The following is a 15820-nucleotide window of genomic DNA, read 5'->3' on the forward strand; positions in this document are numbered from 1 at the left end:
TATATATATATATATATATATATATATATATATATATATATATATATATAAACAAGAAATTTTTCTTTTTCTTCTATCATATCGCGATGATAAAAATATATAGTCTCATATAAAAAAAAAATGGCAATGACTTTGAAATCTTAAAAAATATGATCTTGAAACAAATTTTTTATTTTTTACAGTATTTGTCTCCTCGAACTGAATAATGTCCCTCTTTGGCATCCTCCTATCATAAAACATAAGCGAGATATTTAAGATGGTCAAGTTAGATGGGACACCCTGTATATATCACTATATATATAACTATATATATAACTATATATATAACTATATATATAACACTATGTGTGTGTATGCGTGCGTACGTGCGTGTGTGTGTGTGTGTAATTATTCAATAGAATAAAACATAAAAAATAAGATATTTATAAAACACTATTTTACTAAAAAATATAATTATTTGGAAAGTCAACATATGTTTTGTTCAATTCTAATGTAAAATAAATACTGGAAAGAATATTGGGAAAATTTTTGATTTTCTATTTAGAATCGCATGTTTAAAACATTACACTTCTAACTAGAACCTACAATTATTTTGAAAAATTGGACTGGAGCCCAATTAGATCCCAAGTAATTTTCTATGCGGATTACTGTTTGCCTGGACGTCTAGTATTTCATACGTGCAAAATTCGCGAATCATGAGCACTCTACACGTATTGCCTCTGGTAAAAACAAAAAGAATTCGACAACATACGACTAAATGGCGTCGTAATAATCATAGAAACGCAGTCACAGTGTTCTAATAAATGAAATCAACAGATTGCAAGCTTCGTCGCGCAGACGAGAGAGATAAAAAGGATAGTAGTAATAAATGTGAATGTCAAGGTCTCCGGCGCACGACAGGGATTACGATTGACTTGGCTTGAGGAAGCAGCGAGACGAGAAAGAGAGAAAGAGAGAGAAAGAGACGGGAAGGGAGGAGGCGCGGAATCGCTCGCGCCATTATGCGGATATGTTGCGTCCGGTCAAACGATAAACTTCGCGATTAGCGGGCGCAAAGTCACGACTCGAAAAGAGAGAAAGAGAGCACCGTGTGTCGCCGACAGCCGCCAAATCGATCGTCCTTCCGATAGAGCACGCGAATGCATCGGCCGGTAGCGCGTCGCGCTCGAACACGTCGGAGATCCTGTTACGTAAATCGCTCCCGAGCGTGTCGCCAGCGTTTGACGGATTCTGACGGATTGTGGCACGATATATTTTTCGATTGTACTTCTTATTACTGAAGGTCACACTGCATTAAATCGGACGGATTATTAATTACCTTGCGTTGCAACAACGTCTCCGTCAACAGAATATTCACTTTAATAATCACAAATCTGACTTAATCTTATTACTTCGTAATAATGAAATCTTTAAGAAATTTTGCAAAATTGTGCAAAGTAGATGTAAATTGAATTACAATGTATACTTTAGATCTTTGCACATTATTAGTTAATATTTTTTTGACTAAATTAAGTATATAAAATTGATAGCTTATAAAATTAACTTAATTTAATTAAAACTTGCATTAACAAAAACTGACTTAATTAAAAATAGAGTTAAATCAACTTATCAAAGTTAAAAGTTAATTATGCAAAGCAATATGTTTTTTACTTTATATATTATTTATATATTATATTAATCACAGATTAAATTTGTATGAAATAATTAAATTCTTTTATAAGAATCATCTTTTATAAGAAAGTATCGACTGTCTTGGTGTCGTAATTCCATATAAGAAAAGAAGAACTGACGCTCAGAGACATGAGAAAATATTCGGCGGTTATTATTTATGATTTTTCATATTCTGTAAATAACCCGTCTATTGTAAACAACCCGCAATAATTTTAACATTAATGAATTGTTTTAACTTTATAAAAAGATTTAATAAGTTTAAGTTATAATGTATTTAAAAATAGTTTGAGTTAAAAGTTAACTTATTTGGATTTAGCTAACAAGGGAAGTGTTTCATCGATTCTGAATTTAGATATAATATTGAATTATAATATAATAATATAATTCTAATATAGAATTATTTTAAGAGATGTAAATAACACAAATTTCCAGTTACAGCCCCTATCTTTGCGTTTAGAAAAATGATAGCATACAGAATTTTTTAATTTTTAATAATTTAATAAAATAAAGTCAATAATTTTTTTTCTAATCTTTATTGAAAATATTGACAGAAATTAATTTTTACATAAATACTGTAATGCAAAATAGAGATAGTAATCTTACTTTTAATTTCTGTTCTAACTTGTTCTACTGTAAAAAATATGGAATAGAAGTGCTACCGATTTATTCTTAAATTGAATTTAAATCCAAGTAAATATCATATTTTTCTATAGTACGACTAATTTACGAAATAGACAGACAGAAATATTTTAAGAAATTTTTATCTCGCAAAGTTGAAAGATGTACTCTGCTATTGTTATATTAAAATATTTGCAACAAAATTAATTTTTCAAATTTGATATATTTATCTAATATGGTAAGATTGAAATATGTAAGATAAAATTTTTCTCTAAAAAGTTCATATATGAATCGAGTATTATAACATTAAAATAAAGATTATAAAATTCTGCATGTTGCCATTTTTTATAAACGCAAAGATAGGAAATGCAAGTAAAAAATTTATATTATATAGAGTCACTAGAATAATTCTATACTAATTTAAACTCAGAATCGATAAAACTTCGGGATCCTTTCCTGCAAATTAAGTTAATTTTTTGGCTTAACTTGTAACTGAATTACTGGTTATTAGTAAACCCCCTAGCTCTTTCCGAATGTGGACTTTAATAGATACATACGTTCTATAGTTCATCGGATAAATTCTGACTAAGGGGGTAACAGTTTTGTTTATTTCTACATGGTAAATATAAACAAATATGTATTCGCTATATTTTCAGCGTCGAAATGTTATACACAAAAAATGAATCTCTGAATCAAATATATTTTTATTTTTGAACGCTATTGAGCATGAAATTCTCTCTTCAATTATAAATATTCACTTGTACCAATAATAAATAGATTTCTACGGAATATATTTTATCAAGATGATATTTTTGTTTTTAAAATCACTATACGATTATAATAAACTCGATCATATAATTTGAAAGCTATTTATTCTTGAATTAAAAACTACATATTCGTAAGTGCGCTTCAGTTACATTCGAAGCTCACTTGTTTTGCGTTATCTGGCTAAACAGTGTGTATATAATCGGTGTTGTCATGCCAGATTCGAGACGTGCAACACGCAAATCGTAGGGGGTAACGCACACAAGCGAGAACTGTGTACATGTGCACACATATATACTACACGGAAAAAATAACTTTAGTTAGATTAACGTGACATGTTAAACAAGATTTAGTTGGACTGAACAAAATTGTTGATTATTATAATCATATATTCAACGCTGATTACAACATAAGTAGACCATATATATCTATCAATTAGTGAAGTAATGTAGCGCATAGACAAATGACTTACAATCCGGAAGTGCCTTGGATTCGGATATCCTATTAGAATAAAAAATTCCCCAAACACAATATAACATCAAATCAATCAGATTTCAAGCAAAATAATCATACATTAATACCTTAAAAAACAATTTTGGCTGACATTATTCTGAATTCTAATCAATTTAACTAAGTTTTTTTCTATTAGGTGTACAACTTTGCTTCCGCCGTTTTCCTATAGATGGCTTTAGCAGTAAGTGGTGGTCGAAATAAATAGATCATAGACGTCATACAATAAACTTGGACATCTGTCAATATAACCCCATAGAAACATTAGTCGATTTCTGCATCATAAAGTTATTCTCGATTGAAAATGTCAGTTTACGAGCCAAATTCTTGTTATTTGCGGGAGGTTTTAATTTTCTGCTTCAATATGAAGAAATCGGCGGCTGAGGCTCATCGAATGCTCTCAAATACTTATGGTGAGGCCGCTATTAGCGAAAGAATGTGTCGTGAGTGGTTTCAACGCTTCAAGAACAGTGATTTTGACGTCGAAGACCGACATAGCGGTGGAAGAGAGAAAGTTTTCGAAGATGCAGAATTGGAGGCATTACTTGATCAAGACTCGTATCAAAATCAAGAATTGGCACGATCATTGGGAGTGACTTAACAAGCCATTTCAAAACGCCTCAAAGCCATGGGAATGATTCAGAAGCAAGGAAATTGGGTACCGTACGAATTGAAGCCGAGAGATGTTGAACGGTGTTTGTTTGCTTGTGAACAGCTGCTTGAAAGGCAAAGACGGAAGGAATTTCTGCATCGCATTGTGACTGGGGACGAAAAATGGGTTCATTACGATAACCCCAAGCGCAGAAAATCATGGGGAGTTCCCGGTCATGCTTTCACGTTGACGGCCAAACCGAATATTCACGGCTCCAAGGTCATGCTCTGTATTTGATGGGACCAGCTCGGCGTAGTGTATCATGAGCTGTTAAAACCGACTGAAACAATCACAGGCGATCGGTATCGAACGCAATTGATGCGTTTGAGCCGAGCATTGAAAGACAAACGGCCGCAATACAACGAGAGACACGATAAAGTGATTTTGCAGCATGACAATGCTCGACCCCATGTTGCGAAAGTGGTCAAGACATATTTGGAAACGTTGAAATAGGAAGTCCTACCCCACCCGCCGTATTCTCCAGACGTTGCCCCCTCTGACTATCACTTGTTTTGATCAATGACATACGGCCTGGCTGACCAGCACTTCCGGTCTTATAAAGAAGTAAAAAATTGGATCGATTCGTGGACCGCCTCAAAAGATGACCAGTTTTTTCGACGCGGGATTCGTACGCTGCCCGAAAGATGAGAGGAAGTAGTGGCCAGCGATGGACAATACTTTGAATCATAAATATATAACCAGTTTTTTACAATAAAGCCTCGAAAATATTTCGGAAAAAAACGGCGGAAGCAAAGTTGTACACCTAATATATACATGATTTTCGTGTTCTTTAAACTTTTTTGTTTTTTTGTTTTGTTGTTTTAAGGATAATTTATTCTTGATCGGAGATTATTTATACTTGGCATCATTCTAAAGGTAAAATATTTTTGAATTAACACATATTTGCATTTCTTTAAGAATCCATTTTTTTGTGTATATTATTTCTTGTGAAATATTTTGTGTATATATATGTGGTGTATATCGGCTATCGTTCCTTTTAAAATCGAGGTTTCTTACTCTGTGTGCTCTTTTACTTCTTAATTTAAAATGTATCTTCTCATCAACGATTCATTGTAAGCTACTTATTGAATGATTTAGAATGTCATTCTGCCTGCGAGTGGCAAAATTACGCTCTCTCCCTTCTCCTCCGCGACTTCTCTCAATTTTCATTGTAACGATATTTTTGGGAACTCCGATTGAGTTCAAGAGCTTCCTCCGCAAAAATTCTAGAACAGTCGTCGAGAGGGGATTAAAATTGATGGAAAATCAACGAGACACACACAGCGAAGGGCAAGGTCGCCCGGTAAAATCCTAGCCGCGAGGACGACTTATCGGAATTGCCAGGTCATCGATCAACTTTCCGATTACACTACATTATGAATAACGTTGTTCACGGCGATCGCGATGCTCATCAGAAGCGCTCTACGGTCGCACGAACGATCGAAGCGATGAACAGATGATTTGTCATACGGCCACAGACTGATATAATTATATAAGACACGATACGATCAATCGTCTGTCGATCAGCGAGCAGAATTTAAATTACAAGGATATTGCAAAGTAGGAAAGAATAATTGTTTTTGTTCTCTCATTTCATTCGTCAAGGCACTGATTGATTTTTTTACTGAATAATATTAATGCATATAAATAAAAAATAAACTCGTCAAGCTATCAATTTTGATTCATTATAAACACATTATTAAACAGTGAAAAGATTCGCGGAATATAATAAAATTATGCTGAAATCGATAATTAAGGCTTCTGTTTCTTCGCCATGGCCATCTAAATTAATTAGAATTGAGAAAATACACTTCAAAAATTGTCGCAAAATGCGACAAATAAATGCGTTGAAATAAAAAATGACATAGGTTAAAAGGATAGATTGCATGTCACATTAATTTTATGGTAATTTGTTGATTATTAGGACAAAAGGAAATTATTCGGGTTATTTCACAGATCTGCTCGATCGCTCGCAAGTTATTTTATCTTTTGTCTAAACGTACTTTGCAACAATTTCGTACGAGTATTTTTTGCTCTTGACGCGATTGATCAAGGTAATCGCGATAAAACGTCAGAAAACTTCTTAAATGAATGACACATAGAGAATTGTAAACAGTAAGTAAATTGTCCAATTACACTCGAGAATTATCAAGAATGTAATGGTGGTACATGCTGAGGTTCTCGATTGTAAATAGTCAATTCGCTTATTGTTTAAACTTTCCTGGCACCTCACACAAAATCTTACTATATTTTATAGTTATTTTTTACATAAAATGTATTTTTATTTAAATGTATTTTTATAATTGTTTTGAACATGCATATTATAGCAGAATAAATATATAATTATAATCACTATACTTATAACATGCATTTGTGCATGTTATAAATATAGTGCCTAACTAATATTTTATAGTTATAAACTAAAATGAGATTTTTATATAGTAAAATGACAAGAAGTGTACAGTTAAAATATTAAAGTATATCAGTGAATGAATGTGCGAGAAACGGCAGGAAGAGCTCTGTAAGATTACTTTTTTTGGCAGACATACTGTAGATAATTAACCCTTTTAGGTTCACTGAATTTTAATTTACGTGTTTAGAACGTGTTTAGAAGTTGATAACTCCGTGAAAAATTGAGATATTTGCTTGCTTATTTCGCCATACACAAGAGGAATTCTTCTACTTCGCAAACATAATTCATACTCCTATATGTTCCGTCGCATAGACAAATCAGAAACACATAATACACTCCATGTTTGAAGTCTATCCACTATAACATCATGTCACAAGAAGAACTAAAAAATGTACTTAGTACGGTACTACGGTTTCGGGGTGCTTTTTTAGCGTGAGTCCCCTCGCCTCTCATGGCACTGAATGCGCGATACTGTCACAGTTTCGGGGTGAGAACCCACCAATTTTTATTTAAGAAATATTATTTGTTTTTTTATACGATATTCTATCAAAAAGACTTCGTCCAGAACGAAAAAACTCAAAAACGATAATTTTAATCGTGGTGAGGGGTTTTTGTTTTTAGGAGAAAATTCAGGTGGATAGAAAGTTGCGACGATTATTTTTAGCACCTATAACACCAACATATTTCAGCACAATAAAAAATTTGATCGATGAATATTTTCAAAAAAGTTGAGCTTGAAAAGGTTAAGTTAACAACGTTCATACGGTAATATTTCCAGATTCTTTTTTACTTGTTACAAATATATCTAAATATATCATTTACATATAGTCAAATATACACATTTTTTAGAAATGTTTGTTTCTTTCATTATTCTTTTTGTCATTGTTACTATGTACATAGTAAAGCACTTTATAAGAATGTAGTTGTAAGTTAATATTTAAGCCAATATATTTGACATATATTACGATTGTGTGTTGACTATAGAAAATTGTCAATATTTCGTACCATTCCACATATATTTGCTTTTTCACACATATTTCGATTTGGTATTTTGCATATTTTCACAGGCAACTTGAACGCTGCCAAAACGGTCAAGATTTATAAGAGAACTTTACTACCATTTGTTCACAAGTAGCTTGAAAGTAAAAATGAAAAATAGTTACTATAAGAGAACAATGGCCCAAAACATCATTTTTGTACCGCATGGAAACAAGAAAATAACGTTGAGATTGGCCGTCACAGTCATTGGATGCAAAACCCGACAAAACATTTAGACATTGATAAAGCTTAAGCTTCGTGGAAAAAAATTTGGAAGATCAATCAGTTAGTTCGACAAATTCGATTGATCTGAAGATCTTTAACTCAAGAATATGTCTTAAAATTAGTAGAAAGTATGCCTCGGAGGTACGAAGCAATTATTGATAATGAAAACGACTGGATAAATTATTAATAATAAAGCATCATAGTTCTAATAAAGTAGTATGTATGTATTCTTTAAAAGTCATTACAATAAATTGTTTTCGAGTTTGCTGGACACGCCCTTATCAAATAGTTTGTATATCAAAATTTACTATCAATTTACTATTCGGATAGTTATCTTTGATTATTAAACATAGAATTAATGTGACATAAAAGTGTAATTACTAGAATAAACTAGTGTAATGTGACATAAAAGTGTAATTACTAGAATAAACCTTAGAGTATAAGGCTTAGACTAATATATATAAAATACAGACTATACATACGTTAAGTTCAAAAACATGTTGAAGTATAAAGGTCGAGACTTGAACTTCAAGATAAAATACTCTTTGCCAATCGAACAATAGTCTGTGAAAGTGAAAATATACAAGCGCCAGCAAGGACCAAAATCATTTGCTTTATCGATCGTTTCGAATCTAGATTCTTTATTGACCTTCAATAGAAGATCGACATTTTATCGATGCTGTATCAAAAATAGATCCACATGATATTTCATTGATATCATATTGATATCAAGTTGATATATGAGTAATAGAGGATATCTAATAGATATCCTCCTAGTGAGAAATGACATGTTGATCGACGTCGAAACGACGTCGAATCGATGTCGATTTGACAATTTCGACGTCGTTTCGATATCGATCGACAAGTCATTTCTCTGGGCTCTTGTAGGTAAGTCGTTACCATTTCAACTTTAATCGAAACTCATTAAACAACATTGTCGAAAATTCATCAAACCTGCTAATGAATTTATTTGAAAATAAATAGGAATTTATTCAAACATCAACAAACGTTTACTTTAAACTTGAACCAGCTTTTGAATTGGACACATGCATAGCTTATGTGCATACATTGGTCTAAGCGTTACATTCTACGGTACTTACACTTTATTTTAGTAATTACACTTTTATGTTCATAAATCTATGTTTAGTAATCAAAGATAACTATTCGTTTTTTATCAAGCTATTATTAATAGCTTGATAGTAAATTTTGATATAATTGCAACGAGATTTACGATCACAATAAGTCAAAGATTGATACTCAAAGTGCGAATAGAATTGACAATAGTTATTGACGCTAATAGAAATTGTAAAGTACATTCAAATATAACTAATTTTCGACTCAAAAATTTTTGCCAACAGTATAACTGAATGAGCGAAAAATGGGCGCTCGATGCCCTCAGATTGCATTTAAAAAATTTTTAATCTAGATACAGTCGTGTGACTGCGTCACATTTTTATTGTTATAGCTTTCCATATTAAAACTTATTTTATGTCTACCAAGTTTCATAAAAATTGATTTGGTAAAATGAAAAAAATAATGCCTATTTTGCACACACCTTTGTATTAATATTCGAATTTAAGGTTTATTAAAAGTCTCGGAAAGTAATATTTTAAGAATTCATGGTAACATCGCTACCATCTTTAGCAATGTAATTAAAAACTACTTTATTTTAATGTTGATGTAATATTTTTGCGTGCTAATATACATATGATGATAAAAAGAAGTATTTTATCATTGTTTACCTTGTGCAAATATATCGAACAAATTGCAATGCATTTGCGGAGAATGCAGCAAACACATTAGACAATTTCTAACATCTTTCAGCTAAAAATAATATAACAACTGACAACAATACGCGGTAAGAGACATCTAACAGTAATAATTGCAAAACATTATATTACATGGCAACATCTTAGTAAGGAGTTATCGATCATATCCCATTATGCTCCGTGATCCCGTTATTCTCCAAGTTCCCTTATAACTAGATGCATCGAAGCGTCTAATGGCATCTACCTTTAATCATCACCAAATAAGTATTCCCCCTACAGATACGAGTTTCCAGCAAAGATCACTTCGCTTCTGAGAGTTCTGAGCAGCAGCAATCTTCGATTGTCGCAAATGATTCGGTTTACTCTACGAGATGACCGACATATCGCGAGACGATATTTCGGAGTTCGTTACCCCTACAGCTCAGCTATATCCCAGCTGTTCTTGTGGCGCGCTGCAACCCACACGTGACACGTGTACATACGCTTTTGTCGGCGCAAGCGTATCGCCCGCCACGGATTCTATCTGGTTCGATCGCGTGAGCAACAACCTCTCCTTCGTGACGCGATCCGTCCGCTGGGGCCGTTTCGCGCCCCAGCCTGTGCACTCCTACGTATGCGCGAGAGAGTGTACGCGATGTGGACTCACGTGTTCAGGGAGCCGCGTGGCATTTAGAGCGCGTCCATCGCGCCAACACCGCGTTACCCAATTCTATGCAATTCCGTTGTTTACTTGGGACGCGCATCGTCGCAGCTCGTTGCAACCGAGTCGCGTCGATTAGACGTTAATTCTACGCAGCGTGAAGCAGCGTTAATGCGACGCCAATCGGTGGCGCGGTATCGTGTACGCACAGTCACACATACGTGAGCGACGGCGCGGTATATTCTTCGCTTTGAGAAGGAAAAAGAAGAAAAAACGGCGCGGGTCACTTTCTTTTCCATGTTCGACCGCGCGCATAGGCCGCTCAACGCGGGAAGTGTACGTGACCTACATTTCCGGAACTGTCGGCCTTATTGGAATCGATCTATCGGATTCCATTGCCGCAGAATTCTAAAAACGGCGCGACGCGCGCGACACAATCAAGGATAACGCGTAAGACCGATGCTGTCTCCCTTTTCCTCTCTCTTTCCTCCTCTGAATGGAAAATTAAACGTCCTCGTTTAAGTTTTCATATGTGAATTTTCCTCTGTGACGTGCATAAAATATGACAATAAAAAGTAACGATACATTCGTCGACTGTGAAACGAAAGCTCTCGGACTTGAGTCTTGAATTTCGCATCGGCAATCGAGAGCCTGTCCGTCGTAGTCTGACAGACGACATGCATAGGATAAAAGCGAGATTCTTAATTATGCGTTACTGCGTCGAAAACGATTTATAACGCATCGTTAAGATTAATCTTTGCGGCATCAATACTGATTTCTCGTTACTCAACATTCCTTCGCCGAACCTCGAATACATTGGAGCTGTAGTTAACTGTTACAGCTTCCTCGTTATTATCCTATCGTCCACGTAAATCCTTTTATAATAGCGACGTATCATGTTGTCCCTGTATGGTCGATGGACATGTGCGATTACTCTTTTAACGGACTCCATACACCAAACTTCAATAAAGCATTCATATTTGCTAGGGAAATACTCACTAATCTTGTCTCCATCGTGTCTGGATATAATACGATAAAATATGATATATGATAAGCTATCTAAGTGACAGATTAAATAATCAACAGTCATAATGTATACGTAAAAATGGAGAAAATAAGGTAAAATTCTTTGATAATGCATACGCATATTCAGATATGATGTAAATGGTTAGAAAAAAATTAGCGAGTTTTTCAGCCGGTTGGAAAAATTATTTTTTGATACATATAGGAAAATAGCCAAAAGCGACATAGACCTCTTAAAGCGACATACTTCTATATCTCATATATTAAATATTGTATTTTATTGAAACTAATATAAACGTAATTCGTTTTATCAGTTAAGTAATGAAAAATTCATACTTGATATATTTCTTTTATACGCTAAATTAGCAAATATCGAGTTTTAGAAATTCGGAAGTTTTATTTCTATGATTTTTACTAACGAATTATATAGACTAAACAGAGAGAGTTATCTTTTGTTCAATATTAAGTTCTTCTACATTGCATTTGACTTTTGTAAAAATATTTTTTGAATATTTTTACCTTCATTACTTTTTTACTGTATAACTTGAAAATTTTATGAGAATGTGTCTTAAAATGACATACCTACAGTATGCGATAGACATAACATAACTTGATTTTAACCTTTAATTGTGACATGTCGTATAGTATATGTTTAATTTTGTTTAGTTTAAAAATATAACATATGTAAAATATGTGAGAAATGAAAAAGATAGAAATGCCAAAGATAAGTTTTTATTTAATTATATTTCCCTCTTGTAACATTATATTTTGAATAAATGAATATTATTCAACCATTAAACGCATTAATGAACTATTTATTATCAAATATTATCAAATATTATCATATATGCAACATGTTATATAACTTTCAATAGATATGTCACTTTTGGCACCCATTTTCTTTAAACTCCATTTTTGTGCGTTTTACAAAAACACTTTTTGTTTTAAATCTAGAAACAATTTCAGTAAAAATATGATATTATCTGATAGGGGATACTTCCAACTACATGTATATATATTTACATTTATATTTTAAGCTTTACATTAAGACATAACCTTCAAAAACAAAGTGTCGCTTTTGGTGCTTTTACTCTACTTGTTATCGCAATTTGTTACATGTTGAAGAAAGGTAACTCGTTAACGTTACCGTTAGCAATCTTGAAAAATTATTCATTTTTATGTTTCAATAATGTTTTTCACCACATTTCTAAGACCTTTTTACGATTCATTGTTGCCCCCCACTCTCCTTCTCCATGTGTGTATATATATATATATATATATGTATTTTTTTAAGTAGCACGGTTATGAATACGATCATTACTTTTATGGTTATTTTACACAAACATACATATATATATATATATATATATATATATATATATATATATATCGTTACACAAATAACGGTTAACGCAAATAAAACGACGCCGTTACGAAATCGTTACTGAAAAAAATAACTTGTAACAGTAATAGTGTTACAAGTAACGACTTCCTAATCTTGGTTTTGGTTTAGTAAGGTTTCATACATGCTCAATATAGATACACAAGCAGGTACGCGTGGCGTTGTATTAGCATTTTTATGATAGTCGCGTAAAACTTGGCGTATCTCTATGCGTTTTCCCGCAATGAAGGGTGCACCGGGAACGAGGAGGAAGACGGCTGCACCTGAACGATCTCTATGCGCTACGCTAACAGCGGCTTCGACCGACGCTCGCAGTCGGCTACTTGTCGCTCACTCACCTGACATAGACGCGGCAGGTGGAATTGTTCACACGCCGATCACTGGCGAGTCGTCGGCGGTCCTCGAAGAAGTCCTTGAGCGCGGTGACACCTAGGACGAAGACTACCGGGATCATGGCGACCTCCTTGCCGAAGGCGTTTATAGCCGGCACCCAGTTAAGCAGCACAATGAATATGAAGTACAGATTGGCTACACGGTGGAACTGCTCCAGCAAATTGCGAGGTAGAAAGCTCAGCGCCGTATACTTGGTTGTGCGTACCCTGAAAGCAAGCGGGCAGAGGACGCGGGTGAGAAAATTGCTTCTGAGAGTCGACTCTGTTGTACATACCGAACGTAAAGGATCTTTTACAATAGTCGCAATGTCGATCGCGATTAGTCGCGACGCTCGTCGCAGCGATGATCACATACTCATTGCGTGAACTTGTCTGGAGTTGCAACAGCTAATCAGAAGTGCCAATGTTATAAAACTGTACTACTGATTGACAATTCTAGGCAAGTCTGTGTCATGAATTTGCGATCATTGTTGCAATGAGTGTCGCAATTAACACTACGACTATTGTAGATTTTTATATAAAGTGTCACTGAACTGCTGATACAAAAGGAATGATTTTACATGAAAAAATAAGACGGAAATGAGCAACACTTTTTTTACATGAGACTTTGTTTAACCGGAAAAGTAACCTTGAATATCTATTAAATACGCGTGCATTTATACGTAGCTTCATCCATGATTCGGCCTAATAGAATCGTTAATAATAATTTACTTATTAAATAAATTACTTATGTTGCGATTTGTATTTACCGTATTACATAATGAAGGATGAATAGTAAAACTGTTTTAATTTTTTTTATTTATCACTTTCAAAAATAATTCTTAGAGGAATTCATCAATTCGATAGTCAAGTGCACGCGTACTTGATGCATTTTCAATATCAATTTACTCGAAAACGAAGTCTCATGTGAAAAAACGTTATTCTACATATTCTCGAATTATTTTTTCATGTAAAATCACTTTTTTTCGGTTACACCACCAATTCTGCGGTCTTATATATATCTGTGTATGCCCGAATACTTTACGATTTTTGACCTTACACATATGTGTAAGGTTAAAAATTTGCACAAGTAACTCTAGTTATAATATATTAAGGCACATGTGACGCTTAATATATTTGTCGCCATAAAAGTGCCGCGTTAAGATCTTTTTATTTAGATTGAAGAATTGCATTGAAGAAGTTGCAGTGTAGACGCTCGCAGCAACGATAATCGCAAACGCATGGCGTGAACTTGCTGACTTCGTTGATATAGCCAATTAGTGTACACTCAGCTACAAAATGGTTTTAAATTTTTTTCGTGTAAAGTTGCAGCGCTTCAGTTGTCACAATTGCGAACCACTATCCAAACTGAATTAACCACTACTAACGAATTCGCGCACTGATAAAAAAATTTATTCAATCTATATAAATATATTTATTCAAATATGTTTTAGTTGCAATAAGAGATTATTTATTAAATTGTAATAAGCAATAATTCACTTTAAAAATATATATAACAAAATTGAAAACAAATTTATCCAACGTGAAATAATTTTAAAACAAATAACGAATAAATGGTATTAAGACACCATTATTCAAATTGAATAACTTATTCTTAACAACTAAAATATTTAATATATTTAAATTCAGTAAATAGTTTTAAACAAATATTTTTTCAAACTAATTATTAATTGATTTTACAATACATTACAATATATATAGACAAAGTGTAAGACGTTTATATTGATCGAAGAAGTGGTATAGTACCTAAAATAACAGACTCATAATCCAAAAGTGCCTCACGGGCCCAAGTTCGAGTCCCATCAGTACCAGTGAGAAGTTTTAAATGTAATGTAACATTGAAAGCAACTTAATCGTTCCTAAGTATTACTCTACACGAATTTTTAAAAAATTTAAAGAACCATTGAAAAAAGAAGAATAAAGAAAAATTCTTTAAAGTGAACAATTTTTTATTCAAATTTGATAAACAGTTACTCAATTTTACTCATGCAATATTTAAAAATAATACATAAAATAATTAAATAAGTAAATATTTTTTACAATTTCTTTTATGTATATCAAATAAATAATTCATTAGTTTTCAGCAAAAAATATTTCATCCTGAATAATATTTCTTTTTAATTCGAATAAATACGCCGTTTTAGAAAATCATTTATTCAAAACAAATTATTTTTTTTCAAATTGAGTACATTTTTTTATTAGTGTAATTGGCCAGTAACACAGACGCAACTATTTGTTACGTAAATTAGTCAATAGTGGCTCGTAATGGTGACAACATTTAGCATTGCACTTCATTAAAAAAAAAGTATGGAAACCATTTTGCAACTGAGTGTATAATCTTTATACTACCGAAGCTTCTAAATTGGCTGTCACAACGCCAGACAAGTTTACGCTATAAGTTTGCGACTATCGTCGCGCAATAAACATTACAACCAACATTGCGACCAATGTGAAGAAGTTTTTAAGTTGCTGCACTGAGAGAAGAATTTAGTAAATATTATCAAAATTTGATTACTATTACTAAATAATAGATGTAAATATAGCGGGCCAAAGCTATGGCAATACTTATTAATTAATTTAGTTCTGTAAAATAAATTATTTATTTGACAGAAGTAAAATTTATTTGCTTCCAGAATATATTTGGTAAATAAAACTTATTGAATAGTTGAGCAAAATAAGCGATTTTGTAATAGTTACAAAAT

General features: G+C 33.1%; 1 protein-coding gene across 1 annotated transcript in view; it reads right to left on the reverse strand.

Annotated features, from left to right (window-relative positions):
* LOC116843688 (probable phospholipid-transporting ATPase VD) overlaps positions 1–15820 on the reverse strand; it is a 111473-nt gene that overhangs the window by 56936 nt on the left and 38717 nt on the right. The window contains exon 4 of the mRNA XM_032814320.1: positions 13065–13325. Within this exon, the coding sequence (XP_032670211.1) occupies positions 13065–13325 (261 nt within the window). The remainder of the gene's footprint in view (positions 1–13064; positions 13326–15820) is intronic.

This window comes from Odontomachus brunneus, unplaced genomic scaffold, assembly GCF_010583005.1.
Source record: "Odontomachus brunneus isolate Ranch 3 - 2012 unplaced genomic scaffold, Obru_v1 Obru_scaffold_034, whole genome shotgun sequence".
Classification (NCBI taxonomy): domain Eukaryota; kingdom Metazoa; phylum Arthropoda; class Insecta; order Hymenoptera; family Formicidae; genus Odontomachus; species Odontomachus brunneus.